Below are 17,495 nucleotides of genomic sequence, written 5' to 3' on the forward strand. Positions count from 1 at the left end.
CTTGCCCAAACATTATGGTCAATGGGTCTGACAATTACATTCTGGTGTATGGCTCCTAATGTCAGGATAGGGAAGATGGTCTTTGGCTGCACTGATAGTGGGTACATAAGCTTCAATTTGTTCATGTTGAGGGTTGTAAGTGAAGTTCCCTAACTGCCACCACGCTTGGTAATTTTTCTCAAATTGTGTAGTAGAACTGTTTCTAGCTATTATTTCTCTTACCTCCTGTGGTAATATTCCTGAGGTTCCTTCCCTTAATATTCCTGCAGCTACAGATTGCACCCACTGTTGAGTTTGGAGACATTGTATTGCAAGTGCAAACCTTTTATGGATGACACCAGCATAGTCAATAATCTTGGTGAAATCTTTTGCAGTGTGGTTTAGCTACTAATGTTAACAATTTAACTGCCAATGATTGTTTCTGCCAAGGTGAGCAAAGATGATCTTAAAGGGACTTTGAGTTTTCCTAGATCAGATGTGACAGCACTTAGTTTATTCACTAATACTTCTTGATCTATGGTGTTTAATACACTTAATCCTGTACCAAACCATCCAGTTACATCTCTTTGAATTCTGGTACGAGGGGATCTGGCCATCATCTATGCATGCCAGCCTTTAAGGCTTTGTTGAATACAGGGCTGACAATCTTTTTGTATGTTTGATATGTTTACTTGAAGGTTTATTCGAACCCTCTTCAGTGAATATGTGGGATCTAACAACAGCTTCTGCTCATTTGAGTGTCTAATCATGTAAGGTCCAGCATAAGTTAAATTGTGGACACTCTCACAGGCTAAAGAAGGAGTTGTAGAACTGGTGGTGGCCTTAGTCAATGGGGTGGTAGGAGATTTGCTGGCTGGAAATCTCCTGGTTATATTTCCTCCTCTGAATGTCCACTGACACATCACAGAAACTGATTTATCTAGAGTGAAGGTGTGCCAACACTGAGCAGCCACTAATTACATTTCACAGTAACGTCAGTTCTGGGTGACCATCTAATCTGTGCCTATTAAAACACTTGCATCATATGGGGTACCAGGATTTTACCAATTATTCAGTACCCTCGTTCCTTGGAGGACTATAACAGATGCATTGTATTGGTTCAGTTCAGATGAATTCAGAATATCTGTATTTATAGCAAATCATAGACTAGAATTCCCATTATAGGCCTGAGACCATAATGATTTTTGGATAAGAGCTTGATCTAACACCAGTGTACTTATCAGTCCAAAGATCAGCATTGAGGAGGCTTGATAGTAGATGATTCCTCTCCCGAGGTCCATGCTTCCTCTGGAACTCTCTTGACTCGAGAGCAGTGGATCCACGTGGGTTCCTCTTTCACCCGGATCGTGTGGAGGTGGTCATCAGCACCTGCTGGGGTCCATCCCACTTCTCCCGTAGTGGATCTCCTGAAAGATTCTTAACATATACCTGATCACCAGGGTTGAATGGATGTAACTTACAATCAGGCTGCTTGGGTTGGTGTTCTAACACCACTGTAGCATTTTTCTGCAATTGTTTTCCTACAGCCATAACATGATCACACACATACTGATTACCAATTTGATCTACAGCTTCACTATTCACAGTTTGCATCATGTAGGGTCTGCCCAATAGAATTTCAAATGGACTCAGTTTCCCTTTTGATCTTGGCTTGACCCTTAGCCTGATTAAAGCGATAGGTAAAGCTTGATACCAATGAAAATTTGTTTCTTGACATATTTTAGATTCATCTTTTCTACTTGCCCACTTGCTTGGAGTCTGTAGGGCATATGCAGTTGCCAATTGATTTTTAGTGCTTTACTTATTGCTTGTACAATTCATGCACAAAAGTGTGAACCTCTATCTGAAGAGATGCTCTTAGGCATTCCAAACCATGGTATAATCTCATTCAACAAGACTTTAACCACTCCTTTTGATTCATTTTTTCTACATGGGAAAGCTTCAGGCCATCCAGAAAATGTGTCAGTCGAAACTAAGAGATAACAGGCCCACCCCCTTTTTCTTGGGAGCTCAGAGAAATTAATTTGCCAAATTTCACCTGGGAAATGCCCTTTACTTATTGCCCTTTGGTGTATTTTTGTTCCAGTATTAAAGACAAAGTTCACATTGGGATGTGACTTGCTCTATTGTGGTAAATAAATTTGGTCCTGCTACTCTAGTCCTTAAATGCTAATAGAGTGAGTCTAAGCCCCAATAGTTTTATCATGTTTTACTTTTACAAATTGCCACACTAATTTTTCTAACAATATTAACTGACCTGTTTTTAGTTAACTTCACCCATTGTCTAACACCTTACCTTCATTTTCATGTATCCACTTATAATCTGTTTCTTGATATTCTACCTGTTGATCTGTGTCTAGTTCTTCTAGCACTAAAGCTACTACTGATAGTTCTTTACTTCTTGCAGCAGCTAATTCAGCTTCTGCATCAGCTTTTCTGTTTCTTATTTCCAGGACAGTGTTACCTTTCAGGTGTCCTTGGCAGTGCATAACTGCCACCTGAGAGGGGAGTTGTACAGCTTCTAATAATCATAGAGTTTCTTCAGTATATTCCACAACTTTTCCTTGAAGAGTTAAAAGTCCTCTTTTTTCCAAATTGCTCCATGAGTGTGAACTATGCCAAAGGCATATTTGGAGTCAGTCCAAATATGTTAATTTGTTTAATTTGTGTTAATTTGTTTTCCTTCTGCCAATCCTAAAGCTCGAATGAGAGCCATCAGTTCTGCTTTCTGGACTGAGGTTCCTGCAGGCAAAGGATTTGATTTGATTACCTCAGCAGTGGTGGTCGCAGCATACCCAGCCATCCTCACACCTTGTCTTATGAAACTGCTGCCATTGGTAAACCAGCCTTCTGCATCCAGGGGTGGTTCTTCTTTAAGGTCCAGGCAGCTGGAGTGCACTGCTTCAATGGTTTCCAGGCAGTCCTGCACGACAGGTGCAGCCGAGATTCTGCCTTCTAGGAATGAAGCTGGGTTAACAATGTTAGTCACCTGAATGGTTATGTCATCTGATTCAGCCAGGATTACCCGATATTTCAGAAACTGGGAGGGTGACAGCCAATGATTTCCTTTCTGTTGCAGTACCGTAGATACTGTGTGGGACACTAACACAGTCATTTTCTGTCCCATTGTACATTTCCTGGCTTCTTCTCTATTTATGATCATTGTTGGTACTGCCCTTAGGCAGGTGGGCCATCATTTGCTTACTTCATCCAATTGCTTGGAGAAGTAGGCCACTGTTCTTTTGTATGGCCCTTGTTGCTGAGCCAGAACCCCCAGAGCCATTCCTTGTCATTCACGTGAGAACAAACAAAAGGGCTTCGTTACGTCAGGCAAACCCAACGCCGGAGTCCTTATGAGTTCTCATCTCAGTTGTTTGAAGGCTCCACTTGCTTCGGGGGTCCAGATGAGGTTGCCCTTAGTCATTTTCAGCAGGTCACATAAAGGCTTTGCAATTAGCCCATACTGATATATCTATAAACAACACCAACCTGTCATTCCTAGAAAGGCTTGAAGGTTTCTCACCATCTGTGGTTTCGGTGTCTGGCAGACAGTTTCCTTTCTTGTTGTCCCCAGTGATCATTGTCCTTCAGATACTTTGTAATCCAGGTACACCACTTGTTTCTGCACTGGAAGTGCTTTCTGTTGAGAGACTCGATACTCATTTAAGTCCATAAAGTTTAAGAGGTTTACTGTCCATTGGGCACATTCTTGTTTTTCAGTAACAATCAATAGATCATTCACATATCATAAAAGTACACCCTTTCCCGGTGGTGACTGCCATTGTTCTAATTCTTTAGCTAATTAATTCCCAAAATTGTGGGAATATTTTCTAACCCTTAAGGTAACACTGTCCAAATGAGCTGAGTTTTCCTTCCTGTGGTGGGATTTTCCCACTTGAAGGCAAATATCCTTTGACTTTCCTGTGTTAAGGGAAGGCAAAAAAAGGCATCTCTTAAGTCTAATACTGTGAACCAAATTACACTTTCTTTTAATATTGTTAATAAGGTATATAGGTTTGCAACAGCTGCATGTATGGTTTAGCTATTTTATTTACTGCTCTTAACTCCTGAGCTAACCTATGTGTTCCATTTGTCTTTTGACTGGTAAAATTGGGTGTTGAAATCTTATTCACACTCTACAAAACCTTAATTTCAAAAAGTTGTCTATTATTGGCTCAATTCCTCTTCTATCTTCCAGCTTCAGTGCATATTGCTTCCTAACTACTGGGTTTGCTCCTGTCCGTAATTCTATTTCAATGGGAGCTGCTCTTTTTGACTTTCCTGGTGTTTCAATAGCCCAAACTCCTGGGTATACCTGATCTAAAATTTGATTGACATTTGAAATACCCTGGCTTGGCTCCACACAGCTCATTGCTAAACTCAGAGCTACTTACTATTAATTGTTCTTCCTTTACCTTAAGTTCAATTTTACCTTGTTTGAATTCTATTACAGCTCCCAGATTTTCTAGTAGGTCTCTGCCCAATACGAGTTTGGATAAATTTGGTAAATACAAAAACTGATGCACTCCCATTTGTTTTCCAATTTTGAACTTTAGGGGTTTCAAAAGAAAGCTTTTCTGATTGGCCAGTGGCACCCACGACTTAAACATATTTATCACTTTTAGGTATTAATTCAAAACAGAAAATGTAGCCCTGGTATCAATTAGAAAATCTAATCCTTCTTTTTCTTCCCCTAGCTTAATTTTTACCAGCAGGTCCCCTAGCACTGGCCTGTCGGCCCCCCCCTTCACTCAGTATTCTGTAAGCAACAACAGCCTCTCCTGTGCCTGTATTTCCACCTGTTATTTCAGGGCATTCTTGCTTCCAGTGTCCCTCTTTTCTGCAATATGCACACTGGTTCTACCCAACCTTGTCTGTCGGGGAGGCAAACCTTACATCTGTTACACAAGGCTCATACATATAACTAACAATTGCAAAATTGACAAATCTTAACTCTAGGTCTTATCCAAAGTGATGTGCTTATAGTTAACTCTTCAGCACTACCTCTCATATAGCAACTCTTAGCATGATAACACCTTTAACTATGTGCTCCTGGATGTTTCAAGGTAAGCAAGATATATCAGGTACACAATAACAATACTTGGCCAAATACAGACAAAACCAGACCAGAAGACTAGACCAGACCAGAGGGGATATTCCCCTGGGAGAGCGTCCTCTCCCGTGTCCCCCGCGAGACGGCGTCCCGCCTCGACTTACGGGTATCCAGAACCAGAATAAACAAAACCAGAAACCAGATACAAATACCTTTTATCAATAGGCAGTGTTCTTGTCCAGTCCCCGCAAGAAGCCACCGAAGAAGGGAGCCCCTTCAAGTAAAAAGACTTACCCGAGGGCGCCCAAGGGGGTCCTGTCCTCCGAGGGATTCTGCAGCCGGGTGGAGAAGGTGTCCTGCCGCAGGTCGCCAAATGAATCCGAAAAATCGGTCTGACAAACTGCTCAGAGACTTTTTTATCTGTAAGCAGCAAGGTATTTGTTTATTCAACGTTGGGAGCAAGCCAGCTCGCGCTGGACAAACTTGCTCACCGGCTCCTCAGAAAATCAGCGCTTTTATACAATTTTCAGATGTGATTAAATGCATATTCAAACGATTACAACATCTATCTATACATATTAAAAATAGGCGGAGTATAGGCGGAGCTCAGGGCGGTGCTTCTCTTGGCACCCCATTTCGAGGGGTAGTTCCGATCTTCATCCATAGGGCAGGGGTCTCTAACTCATCTTCCTCAGCTTGACCCTTCTTCCTTTCCATTGTTCTTGACCCGCTCACTGAAGCTTGGAAAAGGCCCTGGCTCCAGGCCTATTTCTCTTATTCAAATGTCTACCAGATCCTGTTATACTTCTAATTTATTGCTTCTAAGTCTATTACATGTTCTTGTACTATTCTCTTAAGCTTTGGCCCAGTAAGTAGAACAGAACGGGTACAGATCGTTTTAAATATTGGTAACTTGTTTGCAGGCCCAAATCAACTTGTTTGCAGACCCAAATCTCTTAGTTAACTCTTTTGGGCCTAGCCCCCTATATCAGTCCCGAGCTCCACTCTTAGCAATAGGAAGGTGCTCTTGCAAAGGGTGTAGTGCAGTCACGGTTGGCAGGGAGAAGCGAGAAGTCACTGGTTGCTCAGTTGTCAGTTCCCAAGAGGTGCCGTTTGCCCGGAGACAGGGGGCCCAGTCAGCAGCACAGAAGTGTGGGAGCCCAAACCCAGCTTTCAGCAAAGGAAAACAAGGGCTGACAAAAACCTCGTGATCTGAAGGAGCTGGACCCTTCTCACAAGACCTGTTAAAGTTCTACCTCATGGACCAAGCCTGGCTCCAGCAGAAATCAGAAAGGACTTTTGAGATGATTGTATCAAACCATGTCTAAACCCCTGTAATCCCTCTATCCCCCATGTAATCCTACTAGAAGAAAAATTAACTCTTTGGAAATTGCAGTAAAAATTTGTGTAACTCCCCAATTAACATAGGTTGTCCCCTTCATTAACATACAGCCCCAGATGCCTTTAACATAGTGTTCTCGTGTTCAAGAAACTATTCCAGTTTCCCCATACTGGGATCGTGTCTAGCTTTTATTTTTCAGACCGCCACTAATGTCGCCACAACCGTGGGGCTGAGAACCTTCTAACATTTAGAAGATTCGTCGGACATCGGCTGGCTGGACCAAGGGAAGCAGCACTCCTTGTGTTTCGGTGGTGTGTGCGTAGTCAGAACTGAAAGAAGGCGGAAGACGTGCACGGAAACTTGTCCTCAGCAGGCGGGAACTGCTGAGTGAGCTGACTACGAACTCCAGATTGGGTAATTATTTTAAAGACTTTGTAACATTATAAGTAGGGTACAATGGGGACTCAAATATCTTCTGAACAAAACCACATTGATTTAATTTTAAAACGCGAGCTTAAGCAGCATAGCGCGAAAATTGACGAACAGCCCTTGCAGAACCTGTTGCTGTGGGCCCAGCGTCACATGTCAGAACTGAACGTTACCGACCTTCTTGATATGTGCTTGTGGGACTCGGCAACCGCCCGAAAAAACCTCAGCAGTCGCTGCCCGGGACGGGCCCCAGCCCCTGAGCGGAGCGCACAAGCACACTGCAGCCCGACACACGCTGCCCGGAGAGAGCCGTGGCAGACAGAACCACGGCCACCGCCGCTGCAGCCACCCTGGGCAGGGGCGGGGTGGGAGCCAGCGCCAGCGAACTGCCGCGCTGCCTCGGCAAGTTCCTGGATCGCCGCCCGCTACCGCTCTCAGCAGCAGCAGCCAAGCAGCGGCCAGAGGCGCGAGGTCAACACCTCAGGGAGCAGGTCCCTGAGGAAGGACCACCACCTCCGGCGCCCCAGCAAACAACGAGATCGAGAGACCCGCGCCGGCGGAAGCAGCAGCGGGACCCGAGCGGGAACCACTCCGAAGGCAGGAAGGACCCGGAACCCGGAAACGAAAGAGGCACCGGGAAAAACAAACCCAAGCAGAGCACAAGGTCTGCAAAAACCGGGGCTATGGAGCGTGAGCGGAGAAGAGGATCCCACAGAATCCCTGGGGAGCTCCGGGAAAGGTCCGAGGGAGGAAAGAGCCCAAGCGGGACCGTCGGCGAAGGAGGGAGCGAGCGGAAGCCCAGCGGCAACAGCACGAGAGAAACCCAGGAACAGAGGGACCCCAGAGACAAACGGAGTGGTGCAGACACAAAGCTGCCGACTTCAGCAGTAGTCAAAGCAACAAAAACCCCCTTCCTTGACTTTTTTCCTTTTTCTTTGCAGCCTAAACTAAGAACTGGTCTTTTTTTGCAAACCCTCTTTGTTTATCAACCTCTTTCAGTTTAACAGTGTGAGTAAGGCGAACAAAACGCTACCAATGGAGAGACTGTCCCTCTCCGCAAAACAAACAAACAAACAAACAAAAAAAAAAAGAAAGAAAAAAAAGGGGGAAGCGAGGGAAGCAAAGACCCTTTGCTGAATGAAGACACCCTTCCATAGCTAATAGCCAGAATTGTTTTTAAATGTATGCATAGTTGTATTTTTGAAAATTTTAAAGTTTTCACAATAACAATTTTCCTTAAGTCCAAAAGCCAAATTAACACAGAAACACATATATTTGCCCTAAAAATAGAAGAAGTATATATTTTATCCTTGAACTATAGGAATGTTTCTATGTATTTGAAATTGAAATTGAACATGAAGTAACATATGCTTATGTTTTTACAGGTTATACTATCATAAAAAACAGAAAACATATATTACTAATCTAAGGGTGAGAAACAAAAAACGCCAATTTCTCAGTTCATAACCAAAAGACACTGTAAAATGAAACCCAAAAGTATGTTTGTATGATGTGTGTTCGATGGCCATCGAGTATGAATGTGTAAATGTATGCATGCGTGTGAAAATACAATAATTAATAGGTTCTGATTTATACACAAATGCACATTACCTCACACAGGCACAAACAGCCTTAGATAAAGAACAGAAAACATATCACCCTGAGTGGAATAGAATTTCATTTGCAGAAATGTTTTAGGTTAAATAAAAGTTTTCAAAAACAAACACTAAAAAACACTTTCAGGTAAAAGTCAGGAGCATACGAACCCTGAAGTCATCAAGTTATTAAGTTTGGTTCAAAATCAATCGCTTACAAGTCAATAGGATCTTTAGAGAATAGCTTCAATAAGATTTTATAAGAGTAATTTCTAATAAGAAATAATAGGAATAAGCTAAGTTGTTTAAACAAGTTTTATAATTTAGCATTGTTTGGAATTTTTCCTTCTTGCATTTTGTTCCTTGTTTACTTTTCTATATCCAAAAATGTTTGATAGTCTTTTTGATTGGTTTAATGTTCTTAATGTTAGTGCTAGGATTAAGAAGATAATTTATGTAGCAATATGCAGAATGCCTTAAAACAGCTGTGATTCCTTCACATGCCTTTATAATGCCAAACCTTGTGGCCCAAACTATTCTGACACACAATGCCTTTGCATAATCATACTTTCCATCTCAGGTATATAAAAGACTGTACATTGCCTTGAAAAAGGAGCCTCCTTGCTAACATTAATTTCACTTGTGGTATTAAAAGTAAGACTGCAATATTTCTTGTTAGATCCATTTAAGAATACATTTGCTTCTAAAATGCAGCTATAGAATTTGTTATTACTCACTCTGAACTAATGCATCAAAGCATTGATAGTTGAAGAAAAAAATAGTAATCAAAACAGACTACATGTTTAGATAGCAAGATAAATTTAATACTCTAGTTAAAGAAAACAATTATGGTAATATTTGCATTCCCTTGTATTATGTCTTGCATTAGCAAACGTCTGATCAAAGTTTTTTCCGAGTTTTTTGGTTTTTAGAAAACTAAAAAAGAAGGGGCAGATGTGGGAGCCCAAACCCAGCTTTCAGCAAAGGAAAACAAGGGCTGACAAAAACCTCGTGATCTGAAGGAGCTGGACCCTTCTCACAAGACCTGTTAAAGTTCTACCTCATGGACCAAGCCTGGCTCCAGCAGAAATCAGAAAGGACTTTTGAGATGATTGTATCAAACCATGTCTAAACCCCTGTAATCCCTCTATCCCCCATGTAATCCTACTAGAAGAAAAATTAACTCTTTGGAAATTGCAGTAAAAATTTGTGTAACTCCCCAATTAACATAGGTTGTCCCCTTCATTAACATACAGCCCCAGATGCCTTTAAAATAGTGTTCTCGTGTTCAAGAAACTATTCCAGTTTCCCCATACTGGGATCGTGTCTAGCTTTTATTTTTCAGACCACCACTCAGAAGGTCTCAGGTGACCACGTCCTCCCTTTTGAAGCGGCCTCCACTTTGAAAAATGTCAGTGGCCTTCCGAGCCACCTCATCGGGACGTAATGGGGGGCACAGAGTAGGCGTGTCGGGAAGCCTGTAAGCCCAGAGTGTCTCAGCCAGTGGAGAAACGGGCCGGGAGCAGCGCTGCGGGCAAAGGGGTTAAAAGGGGGCTGCGACCTCCACTGAGCTGAGCCACCTCACTGCCGTTTGTCCAGTGAAGTCTCCCTTTTCTTGCAATAAAAGTTTATTTTTTTCGTCGGCTCCTCCATCTCCTGGCTATTTAGGTGTTTCCCACTGGCTGCAATTTCAGACGACCACAATCCCATGGTCTCTACAGCCCCGGCTGTCCCGCACCTTCCCATCTCCAACAAGGTCTTTGCGGTCTGTTAGTAAGAGGTGGAGCAGCACAGCATTCCTTTGGCTTGTCAGAGGCTCCAGCCCACCGGGCCAGGAAGTTGTCGTCACCGCTTTCCGGGAACCTGCTGGACTGTTGGTGCTTGGCTGTGTTGCTTCTCCAGCTGCCGCCAGGGCAGTTGAAGTCTCCCCGAGAACCAGGGACTGTGACCTGGAGGCTGCTTCAAGCTGCCTGTAGAGGTCTCCTCCACATCTTGCTCCTGCTCAGGAGGCCTGGAGCAAACCCCCACAGCAGTGTGCCCATTCCCAGCCTGCCCGCCCTTTGATCCTGACCCATCAACTCCTGAGTGGCTCGCCATCCACCCCAAGACAGAGGTCGAGACCTTCCGAGTGTCACCTCCCAGAGATCTACGGATGTCGTCTCCCTGGGCTCCTGTGAGGCCCTGGATGTGGTTGCCAGCGCATTCTTCCCTCTCCCTTATGGGCCCTGTCCAATGCAGCCCCAGGGCAGCCCGGAGGAGCCCTGTCTGGGGCTGCGCTGGGCTGACCGGGGACACGGTGGGGTCACTGGGAGCAGCCTTCCAAAGCCCCAGAGCGGGAGGATGGTGCCCAGGCTCTGCTCAGGGCTGCTTTGGGCGTGGGGCTGTCTGCGCGAGTCCTGCACGGGACCCATGTGTCCTGGCTGCCACGCCAAAGGGCTGCTTCCCCAGGCGAAGGGGGCAGGGGAGTGACCCTGCGGGAGTGCCTGCACCTCTGGCAGTGACTCAGGCCCGGGGTGCCCTTTGGGTGCCCTTGGTGCCCTTTGGGTGCCCTTGGTGCCCTTTGGGCCTTGGTGGATCTGCTTGGGGCCATTTGCTGGGGCCACCCTGCACTCCCTCCCCATTCCATGCAGACACAGGCAGGTGTTGGAATCAAATCTTTTATTCCGTAACCAGAAGAAAACTGTTACGTTTTCTACGTAACAGTATCTACGGATCTACGTCTACATCTATCTCTACATCTTCCCTACATCTCTATCTACATCTTCCCCACATAAACACCCTCCCTCCCTCCCGCTGGGATAGATCCCCAAACGATCTATCCCTCCCACTGGCATAGATCCCCAAACGATCTATGCCTCAACCTGGGATAGGTCCCCAAACGACCTATCCCTCAAACTGGGATAGGTCCCCAAACGACCTATCCCTTTAACAGGCCTAAGCCAATCTTCCTGCCCCAGCCCCGGCTGCGGGAGCCTTGATCTTCATGGCAGGCCCTGGCTCAGAGCCCCTCTTCCTCTTCGCCCCCCGCCTTTCCAGCTTGGTGTCTCCACGGTCCGTGGGCACGGGGACGCTGCTGCTGCCACCATCCTGGCTGGTCCCTGCAGCCCCCGGGGAGCAAGCCAAGTGCCCCTGAGTCCCCTGCGGCAGGACCTTCCCACTCAGCAGAGCGCGGCTGGCTGGAGTCACCCCAGGCTCCCTGATGGCTTGGAGCTGGAGTGCGGCTGAGGGGCTGGCGGTGGTGTGCCTGGGCGGGGAGGTGTCCTCCTCCATGGCGACATCACTGGCCAGCGAGAGGTCGCAGCCTCGGGGGGCGTCCTCCTCCATGGAGACGTCGGTGGGCAGCGAGCCAGGTCGCAGCCGCAGCCGCGGGCGGTGTCCTCCTCCATGGAGACGTCGGTGGCCAGCGAGAGGTCGCAGCCGCGGGGGGCGTCCTCCTCCATGGAGACGTCACTGGCCAGGCTGATGTTAAGTGCCGGGGTGACGTCCACATCCATGGGGGTGCTCCTGTCTGGGGGGCTGCCACTGCCCAGGGGTGTCCCGGAGGGGTTGGCTGAGCTGGCAGGGCTGTGCCGCGCTGGTGGGACCGGGGCCACTGCTCTCCCCTGATGGTCGTAGGGCTGCAGTTGACCCTGGGGGGCACGTTGGTCTGCCCCAGCCAGCGGCTTCCCACTGCCCTGGGGCCCCCCCTGGGCAGTACTGGAGGGAACAGCAGCACCAGGGCTGCTTGCCAGTGGGGCTGGTGGAGGCAGGTTGGCTGAGCCTGTGAGAAAGAGCAAAGCCTGGAAGTCACCTCCCGAGCTGGGGCCGTCAGGCGCTGAGAGGACTGAGGAGGAGGAGGAGGGCCAGGTGCAGGGGAGGAAGGGCTGTCAATGTCCCCACCGTGCACTGCGGGGCTTTCGGGCTCAGGCTCTGTCCTCACCTTTGGTGCCGGAGCTTTGGGGGGAGCAGAAGAGCTGCACCAGCCGGGTCAGGGCTGATCTCCAGCTCACAGAGCGGCGCCACAGAGCTGACAGGGCCATGGTCAGTCACGCTCGGTGGCCGGTCGCTTCTGTTGACTGGACACAGGTCTGGATGCTCCTCTTGGAGCGTCTCCAGGGATGGAATGTTAGGCCTGCCATTGTTGTGTCCTAGAGACAGCACCAACAGCTGTCTGCCCCACCCCCAACAGCTTTGCCAGCTCTTCATGGGCAGAGGAAGGCTTAACCAAAGAGCTCGAATCACAGAACATCCTGCCTTGGAAGGGACCCACAAGGCTCGCCCAGTCCAACTCCTGGCCCTGTGCAGGACAGCACAGCCATCCCACCCTGTGCCTGAGAGCGTTGTCCAAACGCTCCTTGAGCTCTGGCAGCCTTGGGGCCGTGACCACTGCCCTGGGCAGCCTGTTCCAGTGCCCCACCACCCTCCGGGGGAAGCACCTTTTCCTAATGTCCAACCTAAGCCTCCGCTGACACAGCTCCGGCCATTCCCTCGCGTCCTGTCCCTGGTCCCACAGAGCAGAAATGGCCGCTGCCCCTTGGCAGGAAGCTGCAGCCCCCCATGAGATCTGACCTCAGTCTCCTCTTCTCCAGGCTCAACAGCCCCACTGACCTCAGACCTCAAGGCCAAGGTCCTGCACCTGGCTCAGGGCTTGGCTGGTGCCACCTGGCACAACAGCAACTTGCAAATTTTGCAACACAACAGGGAGGACCAAGAAGGCTTTGGCTAAGAGACACTGTTTACAAGGGACTGCAGTGACAGACCAAGGGGCAATGGCTTCGCGCCGGCAGAGGGCAGGCTTAGATGGCATACGGCAAAGAAAGCCTTCCCTGGGAGAGTGGTGGGGCCCTGGCACAGGTTGTCCAGAGAAGCTCTGGCTGCCCCATCCCTGGAAGTGTTCAGGGCCAGGTTGGACGCGGCTTGGAGCAAGCTGCTCTAGCGGAAGGTGTCCCTGCCCGTGGCAGAGGGGTGGTTGGAAGCAGATGAGCTTTCAGGCCCCTTCCTTCCAACACAAACCGCTCTAGGAGTCTAGGAGTCTTGAAAAACAGGAGACTTCTGCAGAAGCCAGCAGGTGAATAAAAACCTTTGCCACTTAAAGACAAAGTCTTGGTACCAAGGGGCATCACCTGATTCTGGGGACTACTCTCATGACTTCTCACCACTGGAAGCTGACATTGCTGAAAGCGATATAAATTGACCTAAAACTGACCAAACAATCCGACAAAAGCTCCCTGATGGAAGGATGCTGGAGCAAGCATATCATCCTGGAGGCAATGACAGGGCAATTTCTGCGCCTCTGCCGTAAACCTGTCAGTTCTGGCCCTGCCCTGGAGAGGTTTTTTTCGGCTCTCCATTCCGTGGGAAGACAAGCGTGGACAAGAAGAACAGGGTTCTGTCCGCTCAGGGTCAAAGGCGCTTTATAGGTCTGTGCTGTGATCTCTTGGAGTTGAGCTCCTGTCTAGAAAACGAGGGCTTTCGGGACTGCTCAGCAGCTGGCTCCTCACGTGGAATCAGATGTTCCAAGCAGGGAAGGGTATGTCCAAGAGGGGTTCTGCCCACTTGAACTTCTGAACTTGTGGAGCTCTCCTGGCGGTTCTGGGCATAGTGATTCCGTGGATGTCAATTGGCTGTTCTGGAGAAAAGCTGGGGATTAAAAGAAGGAGGGACAGAACCAGACTGAAAATGGGTGAAGGGGTTGCAGGAAGTGAGGCTGGGCAGCAAGAGCAGTGAGTGAGGGGAAAAAAGGATTTCAGGCAAGAAGGAAGAAGATCCCTGAAGAGGCTCAAGGCAGCTCTCCTCAGCTCCACGCTTCTAGTCTTACAGGCTGCCTTGCTTCCTCCTCCCGCCGTCCCGAGCTCCACTCTTAGCAATAGGAAGGTGCTCTTGCAAAGGGTGTAGTGCAGGCACGGTTGGCAGGGAGAAGCGAGAAGTCACTGGTTGCTCAGTTGTCAGTTCCCAAGAGGTGCCGTTTGCCCGGAGACAGGGGGCCCAGTCAGCAGCACAGAAGGTCTCAGGTGACCATGTCCTCCCTTTTGAAGCGGCCTCCACTTTGAAAAATGTCAGTGGCCTTCCGAGCCACCTCATCGGGACGTAATGGGGGGCACAGAGTAGGCGTGTCGGGAAGCCTGTAAGCCCAGAGTGTCTCAGCCAGTGGAGAAACGGGCAGGGAGCAGCGCTGCGGGCAAAGGGGCTAAAAGGGGGCTGCGACCTCCACTGAGCTGAGCCACCTCACTGCCGTTTGTCCAGTGAAGTCTCCCTTTTCTTGCAATAAAAGTTTATTTTTTTTCGTCGGCTCCTCCATCTCCTGGCTATTTAGGTGTTTCCCACTGGCTGCAATTTCAGACGACCACAATCCCATGGTCTCTACAGCCCCGGCTGTCCCGCACCTTCCCATCTCCAACAAGGTCTTTGCGGTCTGTTAGTAAGAGGTGGAGCAGCCCAGCATTCCTTTGGCTTGTCAGAGGCTCCAGCCCCCTGGGCCAGGAAGTTGTCGTCACCGCTTTCCGGGAACCTGCTGGACTGTTGGTGCTTGGCTGTGTTGCTTCTCCAGCTGCCGCCAGGGCAGTTGAAGTCTCCCCGAGAGCCAGGGACTGTGACCTGGAGGCTGCTTCAAGCTGCCTGTAGAGGTCTCCTCCACATCTTGCTCCTGCTCAGGAGGCCTGCAGCAAACCCCCACAGCAGTGTGCCCATTCCCAGCCTGCCCGCCCTTTGATCCTGACTCATCAACTCCTGAGTGGCTCGCCATCCACCCCAAGACAGAGGTCGAGACCTTCCGAGTGTCACCTCCCAGAGATCTACGGATGTCGTCTCCCTGGGCTCCTGTGAGGCCCTGGATGTGGTTGCCAGCGCATTCTTCCCTCTCCCTTATGGGCCCTGTCCATCGCAGCCCCAGGGCAGCCCGGAGGAGCCCTGTCTGGGGCTGCGCTGGGCTGACCGGGGACACGGTGGGGTCACTGGGAGCAGCCTTCCAAAGCCCCAGAGCGGGAGGATGGTGCCCAGGCTCTGCTCAGGGCTGCTTTGGGCGTGGGGCCGTCTGCGCGAGTCCTGCACGGGACCCATGTGTCCTGGCTGCCACGCCAAAGGGCTGCTTCCCCAGGCGAAGGGGGCAGGGGAGTGACCCTGCGGGAGTGCCTGCACCTCTGGCAGTGACTCAGGCCCGGGGTGCCCTTTGGGTGCCCATGGTGCCCTTTGGGCCTCGGTGGATCTGCTTGGGACCATTTGCTGGGGCCACCCTGCACTCCCTCCCCATTCCATGCAGACACAGGCAGGTGTTGGAATCAAATCTTTTATTCCGTAACCAGAAGAAAACTGTTACGTTTTCTACGTAACAGTATCTACGGATCTACGTCTACATCTATCTCTACATCTTCCCTACATCTCTATCTACATCTTCCCCACATAAACACCCTCCCTCCCTCCCGCTGGGATAGATCCCCAAACGATCTATCCCTCCCACTGGCATAGATCCCCAAACGATCTATGCCTCACCCTGGGATAGGTCCCCAAACGACCTATCCCTCAAACTGGGATAGGTCCCCAAACGACCTATCCCTTTAACAGGCCTAAGCCAATCTTCCTGCCCCAGCCCCGGCTGCGGGAGCCTTGATCTTGATGGCAGGCCCTGGCTCAGAGCCCCTCTTCCTCTTGGCCCCCCGCCTTTCCAGCTTGGTGTCTCCACGGTCCGTGGGCACGGGGACGCTGCTGCTGCCACCATCCTGGCTGGTCCCTGCAGCCCCCGGGGAGCAAGCCAAGTGCCCCTGAGTCCCCTGCGGCAGGACCTTCCCACTCAGCAGAGCGCGGCTGGCTGGAGTCACCCCAGGCTCCCTGATGGCTTGGAGCTGGAGTGCGGCTGAGGGGCTGGCGGTGGTGTGCCTGGGCGGGGAGGTGTCCTCCTCCATGGCGACATCACTGGCCAGCGAGAGGTCGCAGCCTCGGGGGGCGTCCTCCTCCATGGAGACGTCGCTGGCCAGCGAGAGGTCGCAGCCGCGGGCGGTGTCCTCCTCCATGGAGACGTCGGTGGCCAGCGAGAGGTCGCAGCCGCGGGGGGCGTCCTCCTCCATGGAGACGTCACTGGCCAGGCTGATGTTAAGTGCCGGGGTGACGTCCACATCCATGGGGGTGCTCCTGTCTGGGGGGCTGCCACTGCCCAGGGGTGTCCCGGAGGGGTTGGCTGAGCTGGCAGGGCTGCGCTGGCTGTGCCGCGCTGGTGGGACCGGGGCCACTGCTCTCCCCTGATGGTCGTAGGGCTGCAGTTGACCCTGGGGGGCACGTTGGTCTGCCCCAGCCAGCGGCTTCCCACTGCCCTGGGGCCCCCCCTGGGCAGTACTGGATGGAACAGCAGCACCAGGGCTGCTTGCCAGTGGGGCTGGTGGAGGCAGGTTGGCTGAGCCTGTGAGAAAGAGCAAAGCCTGGAAGTCACATCCCGAGCTGGGGCCGTCAGGCGCTTGGAGGACTGAGGAGGAGGAGGAGGAGGGCGAGGTGCAGGGGAGGAAGGGCTGTGAATGTCCCCACCGTGCACTGCGGGGCTTTCGGGGTCAGGCTCTGTCCTCACCTTTGGTGCCGGAGCTTTGGGGGGAGCGGAAGAGCTGCACGAGCCGGGTCAGGGCTGATCTCCAGCTCACAGAGCGGCGCCACAGAGCTGACAGGGCCATGGTCCGTCACGCTCGGTGGCCGGTCGCCTCTGTTGACTGGACACAGGTCTGGATGCTCCTCTTGGAGCGTCTCCAGGGAGGGAATGTTAGGCCTGCCATTGTTGTGTCCTAGAGACAGCACCAACAGCTGTCTGCCCCACCCCCAACAGCTTTGCCAGCTCTTCATGGGCAGAGGAAGGCTTAACCAAAGAGCTCGAATCACAGAACATCCTGCCTTGGAAGGGACCCACAAGGGTCGCCCAGTCCAACTCCTGGCCCTGTGCAGGACAGCACAGCCATCCCACCCTGTGCCTGAGAGCGTTGTCCAAACGCTCCTTGAGCTCTGGCAGCCTTGGGGCCGTGACCACTGCCCTGGGCAGCCTGTTCCAGTGCCCCACCACCCTCCGGGGGAAGCACCTTTTCCTAATGTCCAACCTAAGCCTCCGCTGACACAGCTCCGGCCATTCCCT

The 17,495-nt window shown here is 50.5% G+C and overlaps 2 protein-coding genes across 2 annotated transcripts; both read right to left on the reverse strand.

Annotated features, from left to right (window-relative positions):
* Nucleotides 1-11,601: 11,601 nt before the first annotated feature.
* Nucleotides 11,602-12,662, reverse strand: LOC120324390 (basic proline-rich protein-like). Its single transcript, XM_039386884.1, has 2 exons — nucleotides 12,339-12,662; nucleotides 11,602-12,179 (listed from the first exon to the last, which is right to left on the reverse strand). Exons 1-2 carry the CDS (start codon nucleotides 12,436-12,438, stop codon nucleotides 11,602-11,604), a joined length of 678 nt encoding a protein of 225 aa, XP_039242818.1. The 5' UTR covers nucleotides 12,439-12,662.
* A 3,004-nt stretch (nucleotides 12,663-15,666) lies between these two features.
* LOC120324391 (actin cytoskeleton-regulatory complex protein PAN1-like) lies at nucleotides 15,667-17,060 on the reverse strand. Its single transcript, XM_039386889.1, has 2 exons — nucleotides 16,947-17,060; nucleotides 15,667-16,784 (listed from the first exon to the last, which is right to left on the reverse strand). Exons 1-2 carry the CDS (start codon nucleotides 17,044-17,046, stop codon nucleotides 15,958-15,960), a joined length of 927 nt encoding a protein of 308 aa, XP_039242823.1. The 5' UTR covers nucleotides 17,047-17,060; the 3' UTR covers nucleotides 15,667-15,957.
* Between the last annotated feature and the right edge of the window lie 435 nt (nucleotides 17,061-17,495).

The sequence above is a fragment of the Pipra filicauda genome, unplaced genomic scaffold, assembly GCF_003945595.2.
Source record: "Pipra filicauda isolate LSUMZ 115617 unplaced genomic scaffold, ASM394559v2 scaffold1204_size22663_pilon, whole genome shotgun sequence".
NCBI lineage: Eukaryota > Metazoa > Chordata > Aves > Passeriformes > Pipridae > Pipra > Pipra filicauda.